Source organism: Pavona decussata, unplaced genomic scaffold (assembly GCF_977016875.1).
Source record: "Pavona decussata unplaced genomic scaffold, jaPavDecu1.1 SCAFFOLD_53, whole genome shotgun sequence".
NCBI classification, from domain to species: Eukaryota; Metazoa; Cnidaria; class Anthozoa; order Scleractinia; family Agariciidae; genus Pavona; species Pavona decussata.
Window position 1 is genome coordinate 3,221,091 of NW_028145475.1, and position 15,743 is coordinate 3,236,833.

At 39.6% G+C, this 15,743-nt stretch overlaps 2 protein-coding genes and 1 pseudogene across 3 annotated transcripts; 2 read left to right on the plus strand and 1 right to left on the minus strand.

The window, feature by feature from the left end:
* Positions 1-833: 833 nt before the first annotated feature.
* LOC146480519 (uncharacterized) lies at positions 834-9,390 on the minus strand (annotated as a pseudogene).
* On the plus strand, positions 2,140-5,578 carry LOC146480520 (collagen triple helix repeat-containing protein 1-like). Its single transcript, XM_085109331.1, has 4 exons — positions 2,140-2,179; positions 3,454-3,570; positions 4,470-4,781; positions 5,045-5,578. Exons 2-4 carry the CDS (start codon positions 3,496-3,498, stop codon positions 5,408-5,410), a joined length of 753 nt encoding a protein of 250 aa, XP_084965457.1. The 5' UTR covers positions 2,140-2,179; positions 3,454-3,495; the 3' UTR covers positions 5,411-5,578.
* LOC146480521 (vesicular inhibitory amino acid transporter-like) lies at positions 9,058-13,734 on the plus strand. Of its 2 annotated transcripts, XM_085109333.1 has the most exons (3): positions 9,058-9,394; positions 10,554-10,585; positions 11,238-13,734. In XM_085109333.1, exon 3 carries the CDS (start codon positions 11,245-11,247, stop codon positions 12,580-12,582), a length of 1,338 nt encoding a protein of 445 aa, XP_084965459.1. In that variant the 5' UTR covers positions 9,058-9,394; positions 10,554-10,585; positions 11,238-11,244; the 3' UTR covers positions 12,583-13,734. The 2 variants fall into 2 exon arrangements, with proteins under 2 accessions (XP_084965459.1, XP_084965458.1); XM_085109332.1 differs by lacking the exon at positions 10,554-10,585 and having other exon boundaries at positions 9,059-9,394; positions 11,135-13,734.
* Positions 13,735-15,743: the final 2,009 nt, after the last annotated feature.

Sequence of the window (15,743 nt, forward strand, 5' to 3'; positions counted from 1 at the left end):
TGCATGGCGACATCCACTGGCCAAAGAACCTGAGGACTCTGAGTACCAGATTGTATAAAAGCGTCACATTTCACTTCCAGCTGGATACAATATCGCGCAAGACGGGAGACTGGGGATAGTGGGGCTATGACGTCAATGCAGGTTCGCTAGTCTCGCGGTTTCTCTATTCCTCAGTTGTGTCATTCTGAGTTTTCAACAATCCCATCCATATTTTCGTCCACACAGTTTTCTTCCTCTGCACACGAAAAACAACTGAGGAATAGAAAAATCGCGAGACAGGTAGATAAATAAACTAAATGCTTATTATTTATGACCGGAGTTTAAATTTAGATGATTAAAAGTCTGGGTCTTGTAATTGTCGTTTCTCCAGTCTGTTATTGCCCTTTGTTCTGATAGGATTACACGATGCCACGTTCTTTTTGTCAACTACATTTAAGTTGCTCATGGTTCCTTGAAATGAATGTGAAAAATAGATTAAACGGTATTCATCGATTTCTTCACGTACCCTCATTTTTTCCTAACCAGCGTTCCGACATGTTCTTTTCCAGGCTTGTATTTTCTAATGCACAATATAGACGGAAAGCTGATCCTAACGTCGGAGGTGGCGAAAATGGGGGGTGGAAGTACTACCCTACTCGCATGTTTGCCGCTTCCATCTAGGTCTTTTGACCAATTTAGCTTCTTGTATGTTTGCAGCAGGTTAACAGCCGTAAGTTTAGCCGTAGCTTAAGCCCTCAGTTCAGTCACGCGTTGCGTAGCTCTCTAAGTCGCTATAATTTACGCTAAAGAAAGGATCAAAAGACAAATAGCCATGATAAGAAACGGAACATCTTGCCACAAGAACAAATAATCGGGAATGGCAGTACAAAAGCTGCAAGATAATGATTATTACACGGTTCAAATCCTATCCTTACAAAGACAACAAGAGAGGCTCTACTGTCACCGGACGCACTGAAACGAGCCAAACGAAACAGTCGCTATATTAAGGTGATTCCATTGAATTGCATGCGCATTCTTAATGCGCATAATTTTTCGCGTCATTAGCGCGCGCTTAGCGGCGCAAGTTATTAAAAACATGATGTGTTCCTTGATGGTAAGCTCAGGCAATTAATAAATAGGTATTGTCTCCTAAACGAGCATAGTGACCTATCTTTTTTTATCTCGTTATGTTAACAATAACTGTATTATCGTTTGTCTCACGATGAGATCACTTTGAAATGTAAATCGCTAGTCTTCAACAGGCGATGAGGTCGACTGGTTACGCGCCACCATTTATATCACGATGGTTGGCTGTGATTGGTGCATTTCGATCCTCACTGTTCCGGTGAGAAGTTTCTAAGAAGTTACTCCATGGGCTATAGGAAACATGGGTTTCGACTAAATAAAGATTGCATTTATCTCAAATAAAGCTGCACTCACAATGAAGTAGACTTTTGTCTTTTTTGGTCGTTTCCTCTCATTTATTTATAAATATATATTATTCAGATCTATACACTCGAATCATTCGTTTAGTCTTGGTAACCTAGCGTCCTATTCAAATCTCAGGCGCGGACGCCAAGCGCGCGAGCGTTAACCCAAAAAAAGTAACTTGGTCGGAAACGATTAAACCGTTGTTAGGAGATTTCAGCTACTGGCCAATCACTGAGCTGAAAATACAAAAGACATTGTTTTTCAATTTCATCGGCAGCTGGTAAAAGCAACAGCAAACTCCTGCCATCCCCTGCTGGTTACAAAATGTGACAAAAAGATGCCTCTCCCCACAGCAAAGGAGTCGAAAACAATTTTGAAATAACATACCTGTGACTGGATTGATATGTCGGGGCTTTGAAATATGTAGGCCTAAGCATGAGTAAACACAAGGACTAGTTTTTAGGGACATTCAGCGATTCCATAGAGCGCTCTCTCAAAGTCAGAACGCCGTTAAATGGTAAAAGTAAAAAATCTACTCTTGACAGTCCTGTATCTCACTGCGCGACAGCTTTTTGTAAAGGATCTTCAGCGCGCATTGTACGGCATTTCGGGGACGTGTGTCACTTGCTAATTCTAATTATATAATCTGCAAAGGGCATAAGCCCATCACTGCAGATATGTTGCGCACAATGAACATGAAATTGTTCCGAAGACAAGATGGGGAAACATAAATTGCGGTGCGTGGACGGCACGCTGCAATTCCAGGAAGGTGCGTGTAATATTTTTGTCGTGTGTTCTTCATACTTTGAATCTAGTTTTAATTTATTTGTGTTTAGATTTCGTCCATGGCCTTCCTTCCTAGATTTGCTAACCGTGTTGCCTAACTTACTTTTTAGATCGGTAGCGTAAAAAATGATCGGCTGAACAACTGAGTCCCTACCATCATCACCTAAAAACAGAAAAGAAGCAATCGGACGCTCATTTCCATTTGCAGCATTCTGAGTTCGTCGTCTAAGGAGTCGCTCTACCCGTTTGCCATTACAAAACGATAAAAAAAATGATAGACACTTATGGATAAAAAAAAAAGATTTCTTTATATGGTTTCTTCCATCTTCCTTAAGAGCTCGATTCAAGAACAATTCACTGAATGCGATTTCTGGTAAAGCGTAATTTCATGAATTAAATCCAGCAAGTAAATTTATAATAACCTGTCAAATAGTTCCCTCATTAATTCAACTTGCATTTTAATGAAACTGACCTCGTGCTAAACAAACTAACTTGTCTCAAACTTGTCAGTGACTGATTTTTATTCCTGAGGTGTGCAAGGCTTTCTAACAATTCATTGCCTTTTTGTCATTGGACATTTCATTTTTGCATCATTTCAGTTATATTTTATTCCAAATATCTCCTTATTATTGTGTTTTTATTTTGATAACTTGAATCGAAATAAAAAGTAAAAGTTTACCTCACTTGGATCTTCGATTACATCAAAAGGTTCTTTCCGCATTTGACAAAAATTCTACTCACGTGGGGACTCTGGCTTGCGGAGACTTTGAATAAAATATTCATGGTCTCACCCCTGCTTACAAATATAAGAGTAAGTCCTGGAAAAATTGTTAGTAAAACACTCAGTGTGGTAAACAACATTAACAAGCACTGTTGTCTGCAAGTTCCATATGCTATAATGGGAGCACATCAGTACGAAAGGAATGTTTTACTCAAGAAAGATTAACATTCGTGAAGCCGTCAAAAAAACAACAAATATTTGTCGTCTCGTCAGCTCAAATAGTGAAGGATCAGGGGGTTAGATGAACCAATAAGAGGGAGGATGGACAACTCGTTCTTACGCGCAATGTAACAAAGGGGACTTCCCTGATGCTGAAAGCATCCGTGTGAAGACTACTTCGATGCGTTTGATTTCCACCAGTAATTGAATCTTTTGCTCACGACAACAACCTGAAATGTTAGTTTCGTCACAATATTGGAGTGTTGCTGAATGTGTTCGAAAAATAACTGATCGCTTGTTGTATTCTTTTGCCTCAGTGTATTTGTCTCCAGGGGAATCTGACCATACTCGAACCAACAATGGGGAGTCTCAAAATGATTTTTCTCAGTGCCGCGTGCATTATTCCTCACTTGGTGTTTTCTGTCAATCAAACGGTAAGTTTTTGAATTCTCTATAGTATTTTCCTTAATTTCAAAGGATTGAATCTCTACGTAGCTTTTCCTCTTCGGATCGATTTTTCTTTTGATTGATTGATTTATTTATTTTTTAATTTCCCAGTTCCTTTACTTGGCTTTCAAATTATTCCTTTGTTGGGTCATTTTGGCTATAACATAATTTAAACTCGTTTTAGACTATTTTTCAGCAAGAAAGTGAAACTTTATTTTCAAATCGGATAAATCGCGAGTGTGATGTGTCGCTTGAGTGCTCGATATGTGATGGAATCGTCGCGAACATCATGACTCGCTTCCCAGTTCTTCGATTGTTCTGTCATTTTTGTCATAACATAATTTAAACTCGCTTATGAATAGTTTTCAAGAAGCAAGTGATACTTTATCGTCAAATTAAGTGTTTCAGTCCAGTGTGTCATTTCACGATTGCAACAAGACATGAAGTGAGCTCCACAAACATTAATTACATTTTTGTGATCGTCTCTTGTCCCTTTACGATAATTAGTGCAGGAACCTAAGTAAGGCTGTTTCCTTCACTTCAACCACATGTGTCCTCTGGGTAAGCCAGAGAGTAAAAAAATTGAATAGTGCCATTCGAGAATGCCGAGTTCACTGAAACTCTGAGATAGGTCAACACGCGGGCTGTTTATGGGCTACTTGTGAGACAATGAGAGGGAAATCAGACCCACACGCCGGTACAATGTCTAAAGTCGCTCACATGTAACCGATAAATAAACTTGTAACTGAAGATATTAGGGTCCTCGAAAACAGCTTCTTCCTGATAAGCAGCAACGGGAGAGAACTGGTAAAAAAGTCAAAGATATTTCCTTTTAATTGAAAATAAGAGGTGAATGGAAACTAAGTTTATCTTATTTGTTTTGAAGACACAACGTCTTGCGAGCCCAACATGCGCAGCCAGTGGCGTGCCAGGGGTCCCTGGTGTTCCGGGACTCAACGGACGAGATGGGGCCAAGGGTGATGGAGGTCCTGTAGGAGCACCTGGCAAGAAAGGACCAAAAGGCTCCTCTGGCATCAAAGGAGACCAAGGCCCTGTAGGAACACCTGGGAAGACAGGAGCTAAGGGTCCTCAGGGTGACAAAGGAGAAAAAGGCCCCACCGGGGTGATCCCTCAAAAAAACTGGAAACAGTGCGCGTGGAAAGCTTTGAATGAGGGGAAAGACTCTGGTTTGATAAAGGTAAGCATGCATTTTTAAACTAACAGTATCACCATTTTGCACTATTATTATCACTACTATCACCATGACAGCTATCACCACGACCAAATTTATCTCCATATTCATCACCATTATCGAGAACTGTCAGTCTTCTTCTTCTTCTTCTTCTTCTTCTTCTTCTTCTTCGTGAACTGTTTTAAAAGTTACCTTCCTCTTCTTCACATTTATCATGTGAAGCAATATCTTTGATACCATTAATATTTCATTGATTTTTCCTTTGAAAGGATTGTGTCTTTATCAAAAAGGAGGACAAAACAGCATTGAAGGTCGAGTTTGATGGCGATTTCAGGATCTGCTGCTGCGTGCGTTGCTGTAAGCGTTGGTATTTCACCTTCAATGGCGTGGAATGTTCCAAACCAGTCACCATCGAAGCGGTTGATGTTATCTATTTAAACCACGGCAGAACAGACACCAACATTCACAAACACAGTCAGATCGGGGGATACTGTGAGGGGATTGGCAAGGGGACCGTTCGTGTCGGATTGATGGTTGGAGACTGTGGACATGGATACAAGAGCGGCTCTGACGCGTACGCTGGGTACATCTCCACCAGTCGCATCGTGATCGAGGAAGTCCCTCCGCCCCAGTAGATGCAGGAGCATCACAGTCAGTCATAAATCAAGAAGACAGCTTAGCTTAGTTTGGGTTCACTATTATGAACAACAAGGCGTTTGTATTTGATCTTAATTTTCGGGGAGCTTAACACCTTTTGTGAGGAGCTATGCGTTAAGAAAAATAAAAATGGGTTTAAAGAGAAAGACGTCTTTGAATTTATCGTCCAGCGTTTTCAGCTAAACATCGCTCATTAACGCGAGGAAGTGCCATAATTACCGACCAGAACTTTGAGCACGTACATAAAAGAAAAACTAAAAAATGTCTTCAACATCCATTATTTTATCTTTCCTTGCTTTTCAGTTCCTTTCAAATATTTCCTTTTACCAGTACCTAAAATAACGCATTTAACTAAATGAATAGACATTTTAAAGAAAGGAATTGCAACTCTAGCATGGAAAGGAGGGGTAAAGAGCGCCTGTTTACTAGTCAATGATGATTGGTTTTAGACAACTTTTTCCCTGATTGGTTAGTACACTTTGCGCAGGTTTTCTGTACCTTTTAAGCAGAGCGCAGATGATCAAAGCGAAACCAAAAGAAATCACAAATATTTTCTGACATTCAAACATTCAAAAGTTGAAAAGCGCGTAAATGCTTATAGTAGACAACATTACTAGCTTTCCAGTGAAAAAAAAAAACAAAAACAAAAAAACAATAGCTATGTTATACATGCTCATATGCAACCTGCTTTTAAGCAATCACGGGGAAGAACTCTTGAAAGGAAGGTTTAATTTGCAATCAGTTTAGTTTTTCTGATTCCAGGGAGGACTCTCAACTTAAAAATTTTCACCTGTAACTTAAATATTTCTGTTGTGCACAATATTAAATGAAAAATCAACAGCATACCTCACTGAGACTAGACTAGAATGTCAAGGTTCTTCCTGTATTTGACAGTGACTGAAATTCTGTCGTGCATAAGCTTACAGAAAATTTGAATCCACAAGTCTGTTTTTTTTTTTCTTTAAAAGTACACGCGATTTGTCGAAACAGTCGTATTTCAAGCTTCCTGTGAAGACTACTCATGTAGCTACCGGATTGGCAATACAGCAATCACCCCAGTCATTCATCGCTAGAAACTCACATTTTGCGTCTGTTTCCTTGCGCTGCTGCGCCGCCCGTGCGGGTTCTAAATTTTATCGCGCAATGGCGACGCAATATTAATTAGAAAATCGCATCGCCTGTACATTGGGAAGAAATGGTCCGTTTAGGCGCAGTAATGATAAAGAAGACTCAGGAATTAACACACTTTCAGTTTCATATATTGTCATCCTTTGTCCAGATCTAAGATCCTTCGATTTATTTCTCAACATATATACTCCATTGTTGCCTTCTCCGCGGCCTCTCCGCACTTAAAACATTTTGTTTTCTGTGTACGCTTTTCGGCCTACTTTATTTGGACAACTGCATGGACTGGTTTCAAAAACCATAAGCCAAAAGCTTGAAGAAAGGATGTACTGATTTCCATTTGAAACATTTAGGATGCGATTTAAAACTTGAATTCACATTCTATCGTCAAAAGGCACTGCGACTGACTCAGTAATTTGAATTAAGCTGTGACGAAAAACTTGCGCTATCTTTTGTAGCAAAACTGAGTTCATAAACTTTCTCAATGCTAAGAAGACAAACCGTTTTGTTTTCGATGATTAACTGCGACAAACGCCAGATACAATCTTCGTAAAGCTAACATGAGGAGCTCGTGAATTCGATGAAAAAAATTCTAAAAGTTTTGGGCCGAATTTCAACTTTCAGCTAATGAATTCGAAGGGATCAAACTGTGTTAGCTTACACAAATTTGCTTTTTTTTAAGATCTTAAACTGATATAGTAATGCCTGTGTCATTTACTTATTAATACATCATTCCCATTTATTCACCAGGCTTAAAATATTCCATAACATTATTTCCATTGCGCATATGCCACACATCGACATTCCAATCCTAACAGTATGCAGGATGTTTGTCCCATGAACCTCACTGGCCTAAGCTCCCACGAGTCTCCTGTAGCTCAGTGGTAGAGCATCCGAACTAGTAATCAGAAGGTCTTAGGTTCGACTCCTGACCGGGAGCACTCGGATTTTTTTTCGAGTATGCCTGTGTCATTTACTGATTTTAAATACATCATTCTCAACATTTTAACTGTTTAACTTTAATATTATAGTTGGGTGCCCCTTAACAATCAAAAGGTCAGATTCAAATAAAGCGATCAAACAGCAGACAGAACAAACAAACCACAGAACTCATAATCACTATAAAATACTCCAAAATGTGCTTAGCCCGACACAAGTTTACAAGACGCAAAATTGGTTGAAAACCTAGATAAAAAATAGCGAACAAAAAACAGAATGTTGGAGTAGTGCATCAGTGCGTTCAAATCCCGTTTAAATTATAAACCTTCATTAGTTCGTTAAGCTTCAATTCTCTTGGTGGCGACCAATACACTTTTGTACGATTTATTCTCTTTTCCGTTGAACATATTCCCTATTTCGATATAATGAAGTAAATAGTGCTATAGCCACTTATTTTGTCGATGTACGCTCCACTCACCTTTTAAATTTTTTTCGCAGCTTCTGACGCAAATAAAGGGCATACAACAGAAAATAGGCAAAGGGGGTAGCAGACTTTTTAGCGATTCCACTGTACCGAAGTCCTGAGCCTCTTTGATGATGTTCCCACAGGCCATCATACTCGTACCACCCGGCCTGTGGTACCAGGGGCGTATGTCAAGAACTACAGCTGCTTGAACCATTTTGTTTATCAATTTTTAGATTTTATTCGTTTACGTCGTTCATGTAATTCATTGACTTCTGAAATATGTATTAAGTAGCAATGATAAATATAGCCAAGATTGAATAATATTATTTGTTTAATACAGTTTTGAGAAAAATACCTCGGATATATGAAGTTTTGTAGTAGGACAAAATGTTGACAAGTAACGTTGAGATTTAATTGCCACAATAAATTCCCATTTTTTCAAAAAATATTCAGCTATTTTCAGATTTGTTATTTGCTTAATACAGAGTGTCCACTTTTTAGTGCCCAAATTGTGTTAATTTTTAAACTAATGCTTCAATTTGTTACTTTATTTTTTTTTAATTTCAGTTTTTGTAATAATATTTTTTAATATCGTACCTGACTTCTCTTCCCACTTTTTTTTTACCCTAGGACGCTCGGTTACCAAGACTTAACGAATGCTTGCGGTGTAGTTCTGAATCCCAACGGCGCGTTGTTAGGGCAATTCTAAAAGAAATAAATAGGGAGAAACGACCAGAAAATATAAGAGACTACTTCAGTGTGACGAATTCATCTCAATTTGAGATAAATACAACCTTTCTTTGGTCGAAACCCATGTCTCCTGTAGCCCATGGTTGCTCCCTCAGCGGTCCGTTGTTGTACCACTCTCCTGTTGTGTTTCTTGATCGTGGGCATCCACGCTTCGAGAATTTCAATGTCCCTGTTGATGTTATTAGGGTGAAGTCTTTTGTGGATAGCTTCCTTGACCCTACGGGTGTACCAGTGAGAGTCTCTATCAATAAACTTTACCTCGTTCCAAAGCGGATAATGGCCGGTCTCGTGGGCGTGCTCAGCAACGGCTAAGGTCTGGGTACGAGCGAGTCGTATCTCCCGGTCGTGCTCTTTGATTCTCTCGTACATAGATCTCCTTGTTTCGCTGATGTAGACCTTACCACATTCACAGGGAATCCTGTAAACCACGCTATCTTGTTCAGCCGGATTGACGGTGTCCTTAGGTCGCACCAAATGTGACCAAAGTGTCGTTTCGGATTTGAAGACGGTGCGAAAGCCTTGTTGTTCTAGGAAGCGGCGAAGAGGCTCCGATACTCTCTGTTCGTAGGGTAAAACGGCAGTGGATTTGAACTCTGTACCACGGGCTCTTTCCTTGGGGCTGTTCTTGCCGTGATCTTTGTTGGCCGGCTTCCTGAGGCCAGGGAATATTTTTTTAAGTCAGGTAAGTGCAGTGTAGGTGATGCGAATGCAAATTAAAAAGACCAAACCAAATAACAAATTCGGTTCACCCAAGCATGATACTAAATGTCGACTCACTAAGATCCCTTGTTAAATAACTACTACATTGCTTCTATTTTAATATGCACAAGTCTTCGGACTTCGCTTCTCTGTGTAGACGTGTCGGTTACACTAAGCGATCATTGTGTTTAGCATACGTTTTTATGTTGTATTTTAAACTGAATGCATAAACAAGAAAGACATAAATTAAAGGCCTCGTTTATTCCCATTGTGTACCTTGCGGATTCTTTAAACTTTTCTTCCGGCGTGATTGAGCTAATTGAAAAGGTTTAGTCAGAAAGATAGCGTGATCTAATCCCGGGGATTTTATTTTGCCGATCTTCCGCTACGCTACATGACCCACGGTCATAACGGGTGTTGCGTATGATAACGTAATGACCGAGAAGTTTCTTCGTGTAATTCTTGTTCGAATCGTTAACTCTGCTTCACTTTCCCACATTATGCTCAATGGAATATAATGTGACGGAATATTTTAAGCCTGGGCTGTCTCATGTGTGTTCGCCACATATTTGCTTCGTCCAGTTCGTCCTGCTCTTAGTCGACATTTTCCAGGCTGTTTTGTCTTGGGGAACTGGTCATAATAAATTTGTTCCAAAAGGAGCCACCTTGCCTGGGGAAAGGGGGGTTATCAAAGACACCAACTATCTCATTACCGACAGATTTTATTGACTTTTAAATTTGAGTTGACACAGAAATATTTAGCTAGCAAGAGTCAGCATGGCTAGATAAACAAGAAAGTGAGGTATGAATCTCACTGTCATTTTTTACTGCCGGATAGGGGGTGGCTATGCAATAAGCGTAACTTAAAACATTTCTGCTTTGTTTATGTCAAAATTGAGACACTATGCTCCTTTAAAACGTAAGTTGTAACGCAAGCGGTACATATAGGAAAATTTGTACGGCTCAGGGAGCCAATCAGGATGTTCCTTTTCAGCGTGGACCAGTTCAGCTATGTGATAAAGTTTCTTAGGACCAATGGCTTTTTTTTAATTGAAGTGTGTATAGTTATCCGACCGTGCGTTACTGTTCGTGGCTAATGCATTTTTTTTAAAAAATTTCCTTTCCTGCCTTCCTTTCCACAGTGTCATATCTGTAAAGTACATTTTAACAAGAATTAATTGGATGTAAATGGCTATTCTTTAGAACTTTTTAGAACTTGCCATACTCTGTGCGACTGCTGTACGATAACATACAAAATGAAACATTAGCTAGACTGATAATATTACCAAAATAAGTGTGTGGAAGATAAGTTATTTTGCCGTAATAAATGAATAAATAAATAACAGAAAAAGCCGTTTTGAAAAGGCCCCTCTGATAATCTATCCGGGGGAGGGGAGAGGGTTCGGACGAGCCTATCATAGGGGGCTCTGGGGCCCTGAGTTTTATGCTTTTGTTGTCCACGTAAATAACAAAGGACAAAAGGAGCAGCAAGGTGAATAACTTGAATAGTATTTTCATTGCTTCTGGTCGGCTTATTTTCGTTCTCCTATTTTGGATCTTTTGGCATTGTGAGAAAAGAAACTAGAAACCGCAGGTTTTTAATTTAACAAACGAACAGGAAAATCAACAACTTTGACTATAACGTAAGCAAAAAAATGTACAAGGTTACGCTCTCATGGATGTTGAAGGATATGTTTCAACAGTCAATTCCCCTCTTTTTCAGCTTCTTTGAAAGGTAGTCTCCCAGAAAACGACAGCTTAAGTATCAAAGTTGGACAACTCGACGGCAAACTAATAACGCTAGCTAAAAACTAGCTACCATCATCTTAAAAGATGAACTCAAGGTTTCTTCACTATACCGACGAGGAACACAACGAACTGGATGATGAAGCTTTTATCACTTTACTGCAGTCTTCGGACGCCGACAGTTCATCCGAAGATGACGTCACACCAATGTCCAGCAAACCTCGGCTTCAGTCTTCGCCTGGTGACGTATCATTGTGGAAAGCAGTAATAAACATCGTCAACTACATCGAAGGTATTGGCTTTCTTGCCTTGCCTTACACGTTGAGAAAAGGAGGAATAGCTGCAATAATAGCGCTTATGATCACTCCAGTTTTTCTGTGGTATACAGGGAAAATTTTAATCGAATGCCTATACGACGAAAAGGGGCAAAGAAAAATTCGAGCGAGGGCAACGATTAAAGATTTAGGTGACGTGATATCACGTAAATTTGGCGGTTACTTGGTGTATGGCTGTATCCAGTTTGATGTGTTTCTCCTGTCAGTTTCGTACCTTGCCCTGTGTGGATCTCTTATGAGCCACGCCCTTCCGTCTGTACCCATCACCGAACTCCAGTGGACATGTATCGCTGGAGCGGTTGTACTGCCAACGACGTTCCTTAAGTCTCTTTCCCAAATCGCTTGGTTAAGTACAGTCAGCGTGTTTGCTTTAGTAGCAGCTGCAGTCACCGTTGTTTGGTATGGAGCAGAGCATACTCACGAGTGGAACCCGGGTGCCATCCTGTTTTGGGACACTGAAGGCGTGTTTGTCGCTACAGCAATTATATTGTACAGTTACGCCTCGCTGCCAATATTACCTCATGTCGAAGAAAGTATGGCTGAGAAGGTCAAGTTCACCAGAGCATTAGGCTTGGCACATTTGATAAACGCTTTGATGAAATTGCTATTTTCTCTCTTTGGGTTTTTATCCTTCGTTATCAACACAAACGAAGCTATACTCAACAACCTCCCATCTGGACCTGTTCACATCGCCGTTAGCTCTGTATTTGTTTTTAGCTGTATACTTTCGTATGTGCTCGCTCTTTATCCAGTGATCAATTCCGTCGACAGTTTAACCACACGCATTCAAAATGATAAAATTCCCAGCTTTTTAATGTACACAGCGGTTAGAGTTTCTCTCGTTCTTTTGACAGTTATTGTAGCCATTTTGGTGCCGCATTTTGCGCTTATCATATCCTTTCTTGGAAGCTTAAATGCACCTTTTGTACTTTACGTTTTCCCATGCGCTGTGCATTTAAAGTTGAGATTTAAGCAGCTTAAGACATACCAGATCTGTATTGATTTATGCCTAATGGTTTTCGGTGTAATAGCAGCAGTGCTTGGGATCATTTTTTCAAGCAAAGCGCTAGTACATACTGTTTCAAATTAAATTTAGTTATACACTCTTTTTTTTAATAAGAACATTGTTTTCCGGTTCAGGTTGAATATTCTTATTTTTCTGCTTATTTTATGTTAGGCTGAAAATATTCTTTTGAATATTCTTAGATTATAGCTTACACATTTCCGTTTATAATGGGGTACAGTTTTTGCGGTTTAGATCAACAACAACAACAACAACAACTTTATTCCTCCCCTACAGAGCACTACAGCTGAAATATCTGTTCATGTCTTTAATTTGTGCTCTATACCATACATATGTATTACATGTAGCTCATCGAACTATTATTAGCATCGTACATTTGGTTAGTGAAGATTTTGATCGTTTTATTGGCTAGTTTTGCCGTTTAGAGAAATGAAGACTTTTTTACTAACACAGGAGAAGTGAGGCAAATCAAACAACACATAACTTGCAAATCAACTAATCTTACCGACATGATTGAATGTATGAGATGTAAAAGGCAGTGCATAGGAGAAACTAAACGTATGCTTCGTGAACTCTTCAAAGAACACAGACAAACTACTAACAATCCTAACCACTCCGATGCCACAGCAGCAGTTCCCATACACTCTAACTTGCCGTGTCACTGTGCTAAAAACATGAGACTAACTCCTCTGCAATTACAACGACCCAGCGACAACGAATCCCGACGGAAAGCGAGTGGCTTACTTTATAGAAAAAAAAAAAAAAAAAAAAAAAAATAACAATAATAATAATAATAATAACAACTTTATTTATCCACGGAAAGAGGTAAACCTTTTGTCACTAGATGGCATTAACCGACGAAATGAACGTTAATTATTTCTGTATTTTCCAACTTCTTTACATGTTTCCTATGGACCGTTATATAGGCCATATTTATAGTTATATGTACTCTAGTCTACCGTTCACTTTTTTTGTTTACGTTCAAATTTTTACTTTTTGTAGCCGTTGTTTTTGAACCTATATACATCTTATGTACAATTATATACGATACGTCACGTACGCTTGTTAACCATTAACCGTTTATGTTTACGTTCAAATTTAAACTTTTAAGAGCCGTTAGTTTTTCTCATTGTAAACTCTGACCCTGAAGAAGACTAGTTGTACTAGTTGAAATATTGGCTCAAATAAATAAGCTCTTTGCCGTAGTGTCAGCCCTGCGATCAGTTTGGTTTATTTACACGTAAAGTGACGTCTGGCACGAACATTTATGCTACAAGAGATCCGGTAACGTATCCAGAACTGTTTATTTTACGTCGTGTGGTCCCCTGCATCCACAAGTTTCGTAATTGCTTTTATATACCTCCAGCCTGAAAAAGATACCTCTTTCGGGCGGAGCCTCCCTCCGACCCCTTCCTCCCTCCCCAGTCAATAAGCGTACAACACACCAAACTACCCAAAATAGGTCTTGAAATAACTCAAGGCCATCTTTTTTTTTAGCAGTATTCTCATCCTCTTGTAACAAATATGAATCTTATCATTACTCAGGCCCTGTTCTTTAGGTCCCCTTTCCTGGGTCTTGTGCCCCAGGCGCTGAAAAGGATGTTTTTCAGACTCCTTGGTGCCCAAGGAGAAATCATGCTCTCGTTCGTCCTTCTAGCGCCCGCCATTTTGTTTACTGTATCACGGGGAGGCACGGGGAAAAGCGCGGGAATTGACAAAATCCTTTTCAGACTGGTGCCCGTGCAGTAGAAACACCTCTGGTCAGTTCTTGTTTCTAACGGTTTCCCTTTTTTGTTTGTGAAAAACATTACGAAAACAAAGAAACAAACAGCCACAAAAGAACCTGCGCCTGACTGAATTAAATCTACTGCGGTGCTATCATACGTCAAAGGGTTTCAGAGGCTCTTCGCCGTTGCCTACAACAGCAGGGCATACGGACAGTTTTCAGATCTGACACAACACTTAGATCACTCCTAGTGCGACCTAAGGACACTGTCGATCCCGCAAAACAGGACGGAAGTAGTCTTCAAGATTCCCTGCGAGTGTGGCAAGGTCTATATTTGAGAGACGGGAAGATCTATGCGTGAACGGATTAAAGAACACAACAGAGACATACGGCTTGCTCGAACCCGATCCTCCGCCGTTTCAGAACATAGCAATGCAACGGTTCACTATCCGCTATCATGACATCTATATTATTTGTTTACGCTGGCTACATGAAGTACGAAATCGACAACATTGATTTTTCCACGTAAAAAGTAATTTCCATTACAATAAAATGTTGCATGCACTGCAAGTCGTGCGAGTCTTCAATGCCACTATTCATCATATAGACATTTTCATACTCGGATATAGACACAACGAAATATCCTCTGTAGGCAGCTATAATTAAAATATATAGTACACCGACATAGTGTGAACAATAAACAGTTAATAATTCTTTAATCATTTTAATGACAATCAAACAACAAAGTTCTTTGATCACTTACTCGACGAAACATATCTTTCAAACACGGTGAGAGTGAGGCCTGTTCCAAACGTCGCACTACTGCCGTGGTGAACTAAAGTCAAGAATTAAACACGGCAGTAGCACGATGTTTGGAACAGGCCTGAGTTCACATAACTTGGTAATGAACATATTTGATTGGAAAAAAAATGTACGATAACAATACAAGGATACTTTATTACTAGGATTACGTGAAAACGCTCTTAGAACAGTAACAGACTTAGATATATATAATTCGTCTCAAATACTGGAGACGATCTGAGTATAACATGCTCGACGATCCTTTATTCAGAAATTTGAAAAATGTGTCTGGCAAACGGCAGAAATGGCCACAGAACCATGTTTATCCTCGTTCAGATTTGCCGCTCGCTTTGTTGTTTCCCTGTAAAACTGAGTCGTTTTGCGTTAGCATTAAAGCTCAGAATTATTTTGTATATTATTTATTATATTATTTTTATATTCATCTATGTACTGTTTTTTTCCAAGAAAACCTAAACGCGAATGTCACGTTTGCCGTTTGCCTAAATCTCTCTTAAATGTCTTAAATTGTCAGGAAATGTAAGCTTCGAGGCCTCTCGGACTTTGCTAGCCTCGCCCAACCCACACCTTTGTCTCTGGTACTGTAGGTATCTGCTCGGTGTCTTACCTGAGAACATAAGCAAATCCCCGGAGAAGGATGAGCGTTGGTAATGCAATTACAGGGCGCAGAGGAGTCAAATTT